General features: G+C 41.1%; 1 protein-coding gene across 2 annotated transcripts in view; it reads right to left on the minus strand.

The window, feature by feature from the left end:
• LOC308459248 (macrophage mannose receptor 1-like) overlaps nt 1-12933 on the minus strand; it is a 48496-nt gene that overhangs the window by 13939 nt on the left and 21624 nt on the right. For both annotated transcript variants that reach the window (XR_013977941.1, XM_080974381.1), the window contains exons 19-24: nt 11003-11103; nt 7125-7267; nt 5473-5587; nt 4913-5061; nt 3351-3456; nt 2235-2467 (exon numbers count right to left, since the gene is read on the minus strand). Coding sequence is in view for 1 of the 2 variants with exons in the window: in XM_080974381.1 (XP_080830507.1) it covers nt 2235-2467; nt 3351-3456; nt 4913-5061; nt 5473-5587; nt 7125-7267; nt 11003-11103 (847 nt within the window). In the remaining variant the exon portion in view is untranslated. The remainder of the gene's footprint in view (nt 1-2234; nt 2468-3350; nt 3457-4912; nt 5062-5472; nt 5588-7124; nt 7268-11002; nt 11104-12933) is intronic.

Genomic DNA, 12933 nt, shown 5'->3' on the forward strand with positions numbered 1-12933 from the left:
TCTGGAAAGTCGTATATAAAGGTCTAAATTTCCTTCAGATATTACCACCAAAACCCCTCTTGGAAGCAGGAGAAAAGGGGGTGAATTTTTGACTGTTTAAGCCTGCAGGAGAGAGAGTAAAGAAAGATAAATTTCCACCGTCTCAAACCTGGGAATGGGGTGTCAGAGACAGAAATTTATGGGGAAGTTCATCGACTGTGAATGGAACGTCTTTTGACAGATAGTAAAAAAAAGAGAAACAAATTGACTCCAATGTTGCTTCTTGCATTCAAAAGAAACAAAGTATTTGAAAAATGAAAGTAATTTTTTTTTTTTGTTGATCCTGCTTTCAAAAGATGGATACAAATAGAAATTGTCTCCTCTAGAGGGAGCTTGTTAATTTGTTGCCGGAGTCGATCTGGGGATTTCACAGCTGTAAGATTAGGATCGTGAGACCAGACTCTGACCTTGAATAAAAATGTGTTTACAAGAAGTTTTGGTGCTTGCTTTTTGCAAGACAAGCGCCTTGCTGGAGCAGATGCATGAGAAGATGGATTTGATGACTGTTGCAGTTAAAAACTTTGGACAAACGGCGAATACCCATATAGAAACCATTCAGGAACCAGCCCAGGAACTTGTTTTGACAGGGCAAGCGCAAGTGCAGAAGATAATGGAGGAGGTTGCTGTTGAACCTCAAGTAACACAAATGGAGATATCCGAGGCCTTGCAGGAGCATAAGCCGCTGTTCTTGAAGTTTGATTCTGGAGTGGACCGGGGGGGCCTGGAGTTGTGAGGGCTCTTAATTTTGGAAGGACCTTGAAACATGCTTTTAAATACTTTCTGGATTACAGTGTTGACTGTGGGGAATGGGACTGTGGGGAATGGGCTGATCTGCTGAGGAGAGATGGAGATATTTTTGGATTGGAGTCCCCCCGAGACCTACCCCCCAATGAGAAAGGAAAGAAATTAAGAAAAAGATCAACAAAAGACAAAGTAAAGTGCAGGTATAAACAAGAAGAAGATCTGCAGAAGGGACATGGAAATGACTTAAGAGCCTCGGACATAAGATCACCAGGTTGATGGACTAGATGGAATGGACAAGAAGGACTGACAAAACCCGAGACCAGGAAGAAGAGACGTTGGATGAAGATTGGAAGAAATTTTTAAAAAAAATTATTTTGAGAATTAGTGTAAAATTAATGAGTATTAGGAAAAATGTTGGAATGAAACTATTTGGCCTTAGTAGAAATGATATAAGGAGTTATGTACATTATGTACTTAGTAGAAATGATATAAGGAGTTATGTACATTAAGTTTTAAGGTTTTTTTATGGTAAGATAAGGTTAAATAAATTAAGGTAAATTGAATGACAGAATATAGTGAAAGATGGAAAGGATTTGCTGAGTTAATTAAAAGGTTAGATCGTTAAGATAAATTACATAATAAAAATTGAGAAAGATGGAAAGAATCTGCTGAAACAATTAATTAAATTAGAATACAAAAAGGGAGGTGTGAGGAGGTCGATGAAACAAGTAAATGAAAGATAAAGATATGGAACATTGGATGTGTGTTTTAATGTTATTGTGGTTTTTTTTGCTGTATTGTTGTATTGTTTTTTATGCTTTTCTTTTTATCTTTGTCAATTTTTTGTTGTTTTCTTTTTCGTTTTCTTTTTCTCTTTTTTCTGTAATTCTTAAACTTTTAATAAATATCATTTAAAAAAAAAAAGGATTTACAAGAGATAAGACCTATGCGTTGGAGAATTAAGTTACTGCATGAGGAACCTTTTTCTTTTCACAGATGAGAGTGAAGGCAAAGGTTCTTCTTCTTCTTCTTCTTCTTTTGTTTAATCACATGCATGCCACCCTAGCAGGATTCTGTACAGGAGTTGGTACTTCTGAGAATGCTCATGAAAGGTATTACTGTGCTTTAAATGATATTATTTAATGGATATTATTTCTGAATCGGCAACTCCTCTGAGGGTGTGTGTATGAGAAACAGAAAAGGATTTTCTCTCTGGGAGATAAACAAGAAATGCAGAGTGGTTGAGTTGCCTTTGGCTGGAGGGACTCTTTTGGCAAAACCTTTTGGGTTATTATGGATGTTTATACATTATCAATTGGTTATATCCAAAGCTGTTTGGGGGAAGTTATGCTCAATAAAATGAGTTAATAAAAGCCCTGCACTTTCTAACTACACACCTTTGAATACAAACCTTTGATGTGAATACACTAATGTTAACTGCATATACTCACCATTTTGCTGTTCAAGCCAATCCACATGGGCTGCCTATATTTTAACACCTGTAGCCACAGGAATGACTGAATGTAGGGATTCCAAATGCTGGCAAGCTCTGCCTGTTCAGAATTGCATTTTTTCCTGGCCTCTTCCCATGTCATTTTGGGGCCAGCAAGAGAGTAACTGCTGTTTCCAAAGAGGGTATAGCCAGAGACTGGAATCGTCATTTCAGAGCGTGATAATGCAAGGTCTATAGGAAAGCAATAAAGAGAAAAGGCAAAAGCTCATTTTACACATTACACTACCCTTAAATTTCATTTCACCTGACACCGAAACAGTTCTGTTTTAAACTGAGGTTGGAAGGCCACCTGTCAGGGATTCTTTAGTTGTGATTCCCGCATTGAAGAGGGTTGGACTTGATGGCTCTACCATTCTATGATTCTGTTAAATTTCTGAATACAGTCATCCTGCAACATCTTATACAAAGCTGAAATGAAACATTTAGAAACCTTGTTGTGTACTTTTAAATGTGGACAAGTCCAAGTTTTAATTAAAGACAGATCTGGATCAGACCACAGAATACATTTTCTTTACAATCAAATTCCTAATAAGTATTCACAGACCTATTTGAAACCCATCTTCATTGTTTCCAAAGACTATGCAGTTTTTCAAGGTGGGTTTAATAAACACCCTCCAAGGAGTGTGGCTGTACAAATGGGGTTTGGGTCTTTTTTAAAAAAAATAAAAAAATTGAACAGGTCAGTGGAGAAGCCTGTGATTTGATCAACTGAACTGGGCTCCATATTATTACACTAGAAGAGAACTAAACCTATGTCAGCAGCCTCATACTGTCCTATTTTTAGCATGAGCTGTAGAAAAATCAAGTTGCATATTGGTAGGCACATATAGTAACTATACTTCTTTGGCATCACGGTTCACTTCGGTGCATGTATAAAATTATGCTGTCATGACTGCTGCTTTCTTTGCTGTATAATAGAGAGTATGGAATCTCTACTACATTGCTGACAATCCGGTTTTCTTTCTGGCCAAAATGAAATGGCACAGAAAACAGGTTGGGACTCATTAAGATGGATTTAGCAATGTTCTCTGTTACTTCTCTTCTAAACACGTACCGGTGTTTCTTTGGCAGATGTAGCTTTTCTTTGAATAACAATTTCCACTTCTCCAATTTCCTGCCTCTCTTTCAGGTTCCTTCGTTATAAAAACGCAGACGGTTTTCTAAGGAACAAAAATGTAAGAAAGTAACAAGTCAAACAAGAGCCACCTTACTCTTTGCCTTTGCACACCTGATGTCTGCCTCTCTTCCCTACTTAATGCTCCACCCACTGATAACCATGGATTACTCTGGACCACCCAACCAGGTGTAACCCACAGTGATCCAGAGCTATATCAGCCTTACTCAACTGATGCCTGGATCTCCCCAAATCAGCCTGTTTTGGTTTGAAACACACCCACCCCAATTTTTTGTGATTTTCACCATTCAAATTATTTTACATTCATTATAACCATACATTAAAGAATTAAACATTGACTTCCCTTCCACCTTTCCACAGCTTCCTCCAACCATCCATTGCAGCTGCACATTCTAGTCATTCCTTATTTTTTCTTTCTCATTTTATCTCAACATAACTTATACTGCTGAATTTAAACCTACTAATGTTCTAATCTGTTTGCAATGATTCCTCATGTACTCTAGAAACATTTTCCAACCCTCCTTAAATATGCTTTCCTCTTGTCTCTAATTCTGCTGGTTAAACTAGCCAGTTCTGCATATTCTGTCATCCTCAACTGCCATTCCTCCCTCATTGGGACTGCTCTCTCCCCCTCCATTTTTGAGCATATAAAATCCGAGCTGCAGTTGTTGCATAGAAAAATACTCTTTTTTGGGGGGGGGGGTGTCCTTGGGGATGTCTGACTATTATTCCAAGAAGAAATGCCTCTGGTCTTTGTTTTGGTCTGAAACTTGGTCAAATTTGTTATACAGCCCTTGTATCGCAAGGCCCTTTCCACCTGGCCTAGGAGGCAGGGCCCAGACTCACCCAGCCCTACTATGTTAAATACCGTATGCATTCTGTAGTTGACCTCCTTTGCAATGTTTTATTTTGAAATCTTTAAGATATTTTAGTTTTCTGTTACGTTGCTTTGACTGTATACTCTATATTTGACTTTCTTCAGATTGTTTTATTTATGTTTTATTGATTTAATATGCTGTAAACCCCTTTGAGGTTTTTCTTAAAAATATAAAGCGGTATAGAAATTAAATAAATAAAAATAAAATAAATACTACAGAGGACATTTCTTGTTTTAAGGGGCAGGAGGCGGAGAGTAACATTGATTACATTTTGATTGGGATTTCTTGGACCCATTGAAGCCGTTGTCTAATCTGTTGCAGTCATTTTGAATCCCAATTCTTCTATAGCAACGGTTTTCAACCTTTTTGAGTCCATGGCTCCCTTGACCAACCACATTCATTCTGTGGCTCCCCTATGGAAGCCACTTACACCGGGGTTCTGTTATAGGACGCACGTAATTGGGGATTTCTGCGTTCTGCCCCTTTTCGACACCCGTTTTACTTGCAATTTTGCAATCTGCTGGGAGGAATTAGATATCCACTATGACAGTAGCTTCATGGATCCAAAAGAAAGAGATGAAAGCCCACACAGGCAGTACTTACATCATAATTCCCAAGTGGGAAGCCTTTGGCCCAGTTTGTATAATAGACAACACTTCTATCTTTCCATACAAATGTGCCTCGACTAAAAGTATTACTCAGTCCAATCCAAGGATCAGTGGAAGCACTTTGTAAATGCAGTGTCAGGAATGCTGAATGAAAATAAAGACACATATTTACATGACAGATTTGTTAAACTAATGCCCTTTATCTAATAAATGGTTAGTATCACTAGATACTAGTCATGGCTAGAATCACATTCCAGTAATTCCTCTGACAGGAAGATACCTTGAGTAGGAGTGCCAGGACTTTTCAAATATGAGGCCACTCCCTATAAAATATTTGCACACATCTGCAGTCACGCTCATAACTGGCTGGGTGTAGTGGAGAATAAGGATTGGGGTGGGGGTTTGTGGAGCTGTGAGGGGATGGGGAACATGGAGCTGGGGTGAGGTGTTTACATAAAGAAAGAAAAGTTGGCAATGGAATGGAAACTGGTGGGTAGGCAGAGTTGGCTACTAGGGGCAGCAGCCCCTAGAGTGTTTTAAAACAACTGACCGCACCTTGAACGACTTTGTTTGGAATACTAGCCAGGTTTCCTCCTAGATCTTCACAAGTAGCTTGTGCATCAGACCAATTTTTTCTTTCTTCTTCACGAAGGCCAAATAGTTGGAAGCACTGTGAGGGAGAGGGTGTGATAGGAATTTTATGGTCTTAGATATATGGTAATGTTCATAAGCGTACCAACCAAGCACGTACATAGATCAGCACAAGAAGACCAACCTGGAACCATTTTGATTCCTAAACCGACCAAATGTTTTCTCTGCAAGGTCAAAGGAAAATGGAAAAGCCTCCCCATTGTCTTTTCCTTCACAAATCCTGTCTTAAGGGTATGTCTTTGTTTGAATAGGGTGTGACCCTGTGACCTGGTCCAGGAACTAATTATTTATCACTACAAAAGACTGGCCAGGCTACCCAGGCAATCCAATCAAGTAAGCTGCCAGACAGGAGATAAACAACGACAGGAGAAAAACAACATTCAAATTTCTGTTTTAAGACCGCCTTTTCTGCCTTTTTCTGTGATGTAGGTATGATGTATCTGAGGGGTGGTCTTAGGTTACACCCCTTCTGTGATGTATGTATGATGTTTCTGGGGGTGGTCTTGATCTACAGGGTGGCAATTTCAAAAGTCTTTACAAGGCCTTCTGTGCCATTTTTCTGGGTTCCTCCTCTCTCCTGCGGGTGAGGGGAGCACCCTGTTGCAACAGATCAATAAAGATCAAGCTTACTAGCTGCTTTGCTTCTTAATATTCTCTGGTTGGCCTCTGTTATTTCTCTCCTACCAATAGGGAACCTATGTAACGACTCTATATGGGCTCTTGGATACCCCATAAGGGAAAAGGGCAATTTTTGTTTACAACAGGGGAAACTTCAAAATTCCATCACCCATGAATTGTTTAATGCAGTCGAGAGTCACGAAACGGTGCCGGGATAGCAGTAGCAGACACTGATAGTTTAACTGGGTTTTAGAGTCATTGTAACCACCCCCACCACCGATTCACGAACTGGAGGGGGAATCCCATGGGATCAGGGTTGGGGAGAAATCATGTACTCTAGAAAGGGCAGTTATCTCTGCTGATAGCTCTGCAAGTGCAGATATGCCATTGAGAGAGGGCCTACATCACATGATGCCATCAGACAAGGATGGAGGAAGGCAGAAATGAGGAACAAGGCTCTTCAAAGTGTTGGCTCTAGGAGGCCTGGAAAAACAGCATTTGGGCTCTGCGTTAGGGAGCAAAACAGTCTGTATTTTTTCAGATGGTCATTTAATAAATGCTAATTTAACTTTAAAGCACGAAAAAATGCTGAACACTTAGTTTGAAGCCACTTTCAATGCTCTTTTCTGTAGCTTGCATATATCTTGAGCTTTTAAAATGCCAATTCCCCTATTTGACAATTAGGTTTTGTTTTGTTTTAGTTTACATTATTTATCACTTTCACTGTTACTTCCTTTTTTGCAGCTCAACAGACCTTTTCAGTCTTCATAGCATGTACTGAAGGCTGAGGGAGGATGTGGAATCTATAGAATAGAACTATGGACATGGAGGGCAATCTGTACATATTCAACTACTCTGGAAAAGTATTTATTGTCTGTGCCATAGTATCTGAAAAAAGGCTGATATACCAATATATTTGCAAAAGCTGTATTAGTTACCTTGTTACCGAAGAAGTGCCAGCCTTGAGGACAGCCTCCAAGAGGTTCAGGCGTTGTCGGAGCAACAGTTGAAGGGGCAGAACTGCTACGCCTTTCGCAGATAAATCTATGCTCAATTTCACAATTGATGTCATTCCATAAGCCTGAACAGAGAAGTTGTTACGAGTCAACAGGTAAGCTCAAATCACTAGTACAGCCCATCAGGTACGTATTCCAAGTGACAGCTTAGCAACAAAAATAAAATGCAACAATAACAGCTGTACTGCAAGTATACTATGCTGTTTCATATAGGAGGTGATTTATAATGTAATATATATATATGGAGTACTTCATATTAGAAATGACTTAATTAAAGCCTACAAGTTATTAAAACAACATATAAACAATAAGTCGGGGTAGTATTTCCTAAACTCTCTCTTGCTGTACTCCTTTGCTCAGAGAATGCTGAATTACAACCCAATCCTAGCAATGTCTAGTCAGAAGTATTTGATTGGTATCTGTGATGGAACGCTCAGGTAGGCCAGAGTGTGGTGATGCAGAGAGCTAAGTTGCAGCCTTACTCTGACTGGCTGCGGGTGCAGCTAGCCAGAGCAGGGCGGGCTCACCACTTTGGGAGGGAAAAAGGAAAAGCAGTTGAGAGTTGAGTTCCTAGCATTCATCTGGATACTATAAATAGCCTCTGAGCAGGGTGTATTCCGCCCTGAGGAAAATATCCACAGCCAGAGAAAGAAGTCTCTGAGCTTAGATTGAAAGCTAGTGATGAGTGTCCTTCAAGAGTAGAAGAACCAGGGACTTCCGGGGAGGTGCCTCCGGTAATGGCGGAATTCCTCTGACCGGGAGGAATTTGCTCCGTGGGAATCTGGGTCTGGCCGCCACGGTGAAGGCGGAGACCCGTTAAAATCACAGGCGGGAGAAGCCTGTGAGCGTGGGATTCGGTGGGCACCTTTTGCGCCTCTCCCACTCGCGGGGAACTCCAGTTTTTGGGGCTCCGGAGCGACGTGGGGTGAGCAGCGCGGTGCATCGAATCGTCTGCTTCTTCCACGGAGCGAAGCCGCATAGCTGTTGCCGGAGAGCGCTGATCTTTTCCTGTGGACAATTTGACTTTAAAGTAATTACCCGTGAGTAGAGTTGAAGCGGAAGAATTGGATTTCTAAATGTTTAATTTGGTACCGACCGTAACGGGGAGGTTCAAAACAGGAAGTCCGCCTTCCCCTTTTGTAAATAGACCGAGGCAATGAAGTTGCAAGCTGGAGTCCTGGAAAGCCTTTTGTAAAAGATTAAATTTCCATCGGTAAAGAACATTTAACCCCCCCCCCCTTGGAGGCAGGCGAAGAGGGGGGGAAGTTGTGGACTGAGTATGCCTGCAGGAGAGAGTGAAGAGAGCTAGAATACCGCCGCTCTGACCCTGGAAACGGGCTGCTAGCAGGACTGACGTCTTTTGGAATGTTCATTGACAGCGTTTAGAACGTTTATTGACAGCTAGTTAGAGAAATACATTGTTTCTACTGTCTCTGGCTGCTTTAAAAAGGAGTAAAAGTAACTGAAAATTGAAACTAATTTGAAACTAAATTTGGATTGTTTAAAAGAGGATACTATTGACTGTTACAAATAGAAATTGTTTCCCCCTAGTGGAAGCCTTTGAAACCGGTTGCTTTACAAGAGCTGGGCTAGGGGAATTTCCAGCTGTAAGTTAAAAACCGTGAGACTCTGGGACTGTCCTTGAATCTTTTAAGTGTTATGGTAAATGGAAGAGGAAAAACAGACCAATCAACTGCTGACAAAACATTAAGGTCTGGGAGGACTTGGCAACAATCCAGAAGAGGTCCATCATCAGGCCCTCCTGCTCCTTCTGTTGCTGCCTTTGTACCAGTATATTTAAAACCAAGAGGAATGTCGACAGAAGAGGCTTTAGTGGCTGCACTATATAAGATAAATGACTCACTGGATCAGCTTAACAGGAAAATGGACACGATAAATGCGAAAGTGGATGTTTCAACTACTAAAATTAACTTAAATACAGAAAGTATAAATAATACCAATATAGAAACCACCCAGAAATTGATACAGGAACCTACTTTGATACGGCAAACTGTGGAGGAAGCCAGGGAAAAAGCTGTTGTTGCTGAATGTAAAGTAACACAACTGGAGAGAAAGAGAAAGAGAGCCCCAGCCCTACAGAGGCAATTTGATGAACATAAGTTGACGCTTGCTATGACTGAATTGAAAGAAAAACAGACGAATTTGAGGATTAGAGTTCACCTTTGGTGGACATGCCCAAGGATTAAGACACTTTGGGAGATGATTTATAACGAAATGAAAAAGGTATTTAAATATACCCTTTTGAAGAAACCAGAGGCCTTTCTCCTGGGCATGGTCGGCCAATTGGTGTTAAAGAAGGATAGAACTTTTTTTATGTATGCAACAATAGCAGCAAGAATACTCATTGTGAAGTACTGGACGGCACAAGATTTATCCATTTGGGAAGAATGGCAGATGAAGTTGATGGACTATATGGAATTGGCGGAAACGACTGGCAGAAATCCGAGACCAGGGAGAAGAGTTGGTGGAAGAAGATTGGAAAAAGTTTAAGACTATAGAAATATTGTAAAAATAATGAATGCTAGAAAAATGTTGGAATGAAGTTATATGGCTTTAGTAGAAATGTTATAAGGAATCAAGTATAAATAGATTAATAGAGTATTAAAGGGAAAAATAAGGTTAGAATATGTTAAGATAATTATAGGATAGAAAACAGAGGAAGATGGAAAGGAATTGCTGAAACAATTAACAGAAGTGGAATACAAAAAGGGAGGTGTGAGGAGGTCGTGGAAATAAGGGAATAAAAGATAAGATATTGAAATTGTTTTGTGTTTTAAATGGTTTGTGTCTTGTTTTGTTATGTTTTGTTTTGTTTTGTTGTGTTGTGTTTAGACAGTTGGAAAATTAATAAATATTTTTTAAAAAACAAAACAAAACAAGAGTATAAGAACCAGGTAGCTGAATTCGAGGCAGGAGAAGTGGAGTTGCAAGGGAACACTCTACGTGGGTCTCAGTTCAGTAGGAAGGGAATAAAACTTCCAGTGAGAGAAGTATAATCCCCAAAAAGATAGGTTGGGTGGGGTGATCCCCTGGTCTGGTATACTAATAGAGGAGCCTCAGTAATTTGATTTACAGAAGGTTGGGAAACTGACAGAAAGTACCAACTTGTTTCAGACAGGGGCGTAGCTTGGTGGGCAGGAGGACCATAGGCCTGGGCCCACAAATTTGGGCAGGGGAGACACGAACCAAGTGCCCTACACAGGGATTCCCACCCTGCCCTGCCTGCTGCCGAATCCCTCACTGAATAGCCACGTGGCCAACACGGGGGGGGGGGGGTGCCTGACAAGTGGCCACCTGGGCTCCCCCCTACACAGGGAGGCAGGCAGCACAGCGCAGTCCTGTGACCCCTCCATGACATCTATTATTATTATTATTATTATTATTATTATTATTATTATTATTATGTTTCTTGAAAGAACTCTATCTCCTGTCAAAATCTTTTGTTTTACCCGTTTTGTTGTAAAATAAAATCCTTCTCCTGTTTAACTTCCCTATGTCTCCAAGTACCAGAGTTTTCTTTTGTATAATAGCAAAAATAGCTAGTAGTAGTAAGAGGCCCCATGCCTCAGTATCCTTTAAAACACTTTAATACCCTGTCCTATCCAAAGGAAGACAATTATTGAGGTTTAACATAATGGATTATCCTCGGTTTAATGTTTTAATTTTGGGTGGAATAGTGATTGTGGTTCAGTGTGTGGTGCCTATTCATATTAATCCTCACCATTAAGCATGCACATTCTCAATAACTGCTTATAATAGTAACATTTTATTCTAATTACCTGTTTCACGATACATGACCACACAAAATTCGACTTCGTCTGCAAAGTTGGGTTCCCCGGGTGCCCAGGCTACATAGGTCACTGGAGTTCTATCCACCCAGCTATAGAAAATGACATGCAGTATTTAGTCCTTCATTTGCACTTCCTAAGTTTACGATGACTTTTGTTTTGTTTTTAACAAAGATAATGTCAGGCTAAGAAAAGAAATATTTAGGCGTTGAATTTCCAAGCCTGCGACTTGGCTCTTCAAGAAAAGCTGCCAGCACTAAGAATGCTGAGCAGGATTAATGGATATAAAGGCAATTAAAAAAAACATTACATTGAAAAACCTTCCTATGGTGAGGGATGGGGTCTGAATGTGGGTCAGTGTGATAGGAAGACCAGCTGAAAAGTACTCTCACCCTCTTCTTGTAGTGTCATGAAAAGCTGAACGTCATTGCTGAACCACATTCAGAGTGTGGTTGGGAGCAGAGGGCAACAGAAACTAGGGGTGCACGACATCCAAGCTATGTACAAGAACAGGAGGATTCAGGAAGAGAGGAGAGTGGTGCCCTCTTTCTCAGAGGAGAAAGAAAGTACAGGGAGAAAGGAGTGTGACAGCCTTGGAGGAAATATAACATTGTATGATTGTAATTAAGAGGTTGGCACCGTCAGCCCTAATGCAAATAGGAGAGGCAAAGGAGTGCACACTGGTGACTGGGAGTGGCCACCGAGACCATATAATGAAAGATCTTCATTGGCTCCCAGTATGTTTCCGAGCACAATTCAAAGTGTTGGTGCTGACCTTTAAAGCCCTAAACGACCTCGGTCCTGTATACCTGAAGGAGCGTCTCCATCCCCATCATCCAGCCCAGACATTGAGATCTAGCACCGAGGGTCTTCTGGCAGTTCCCTTGCTGCGAGAAGTGAGGTTACAGGGAACCAGGCAGAAGGCCTTCTTGGTAGTGGCGCCTGCCCTGTGGAACGCCCTCCCAGCCGATGTCAAGGCAATAAACAACTATTTTACTTTTAAAAGACACCTGAAGGCGGCCCTGTTTAGGGAAGTTTTTAATGTCTGAGGCTGTATTGGTTTTGATATTTGGTTGGAAGCCGCCCAGAGTGGCTGGGGAGAACCAGTTAGATGGGCGGGATATAAATAAGTATTATTAATTATTATTATATTATTATATAATTTATTATTATAAATTATTATAATAAAAGGGATAACTCTTAGGGCTTGTCTACATTTACCTTTTGCCCTGCTCTTTCCAGGTAGGTAAAGGTAAAGGACCCCTGACAATTAAGTCCAGTCACAAATGACTCTGGGGTTCCGGCGCTCATCTCGCTTTAAAGACTGAGGGAGCCAGGGTTTGTCCACTTCCACAGACAGTTTTTCCAGGTCATGTGGCCAGCATGACTAAGCCGCTTCTGGCGAAACCAGAGCAGTGCCCGGAAATGCCGTTTACCTTCCCGCCAGAGCAGTACCTGTTTATCTACTTGCACTGCGTGCTTCTGCACTTTAAAGCTCTGTGTCCTAGCATTGTTGTTTTCCTTGCCCAGAGATATCCCCATGAAGACCTCCTCTTTAGTGCTCAATTGGAGCAAACAGACATTCAGAGGGGAGGGGGGTTTCCAGAGTTTGTCCTTAGCTCTGATTCAGCAGTAAAGAGTGGGTTTTCATGGCAAAAGCACTGGGAAGGGGGTGCTCAGACATGGACACAGAACTTTAAAGCATAGATCATGCCTGGAAAGCAGAGTGCAAAGGTAAGTGTGGGTAAATCCATACAATCCCAGTGACAAGTCAGAGAGGGACGGGAATGGATAGAGGGAAATAAATCCCCACCCCACCCCGACCATGAAATTATTTCATTTCCATTGGAAACATAGATTTCTCCACAGTTTGGGGGTATGTGTGGGTGCTGGATCCTTTGGAGCCAGGCTTCCCCCCCTAG

Source organism: Podarcis pityusensis, assembly GCF_964106645.2.
Source record: "Podarcis pityusensis genome assembly, chromosome: 12".
Taxonomy (NCBI): Eukaryota; Metazoa; Chordata; class Lepidosauria; order Squamata; family Lacertidae; genus Podarcis; species Podarcis pityusensis.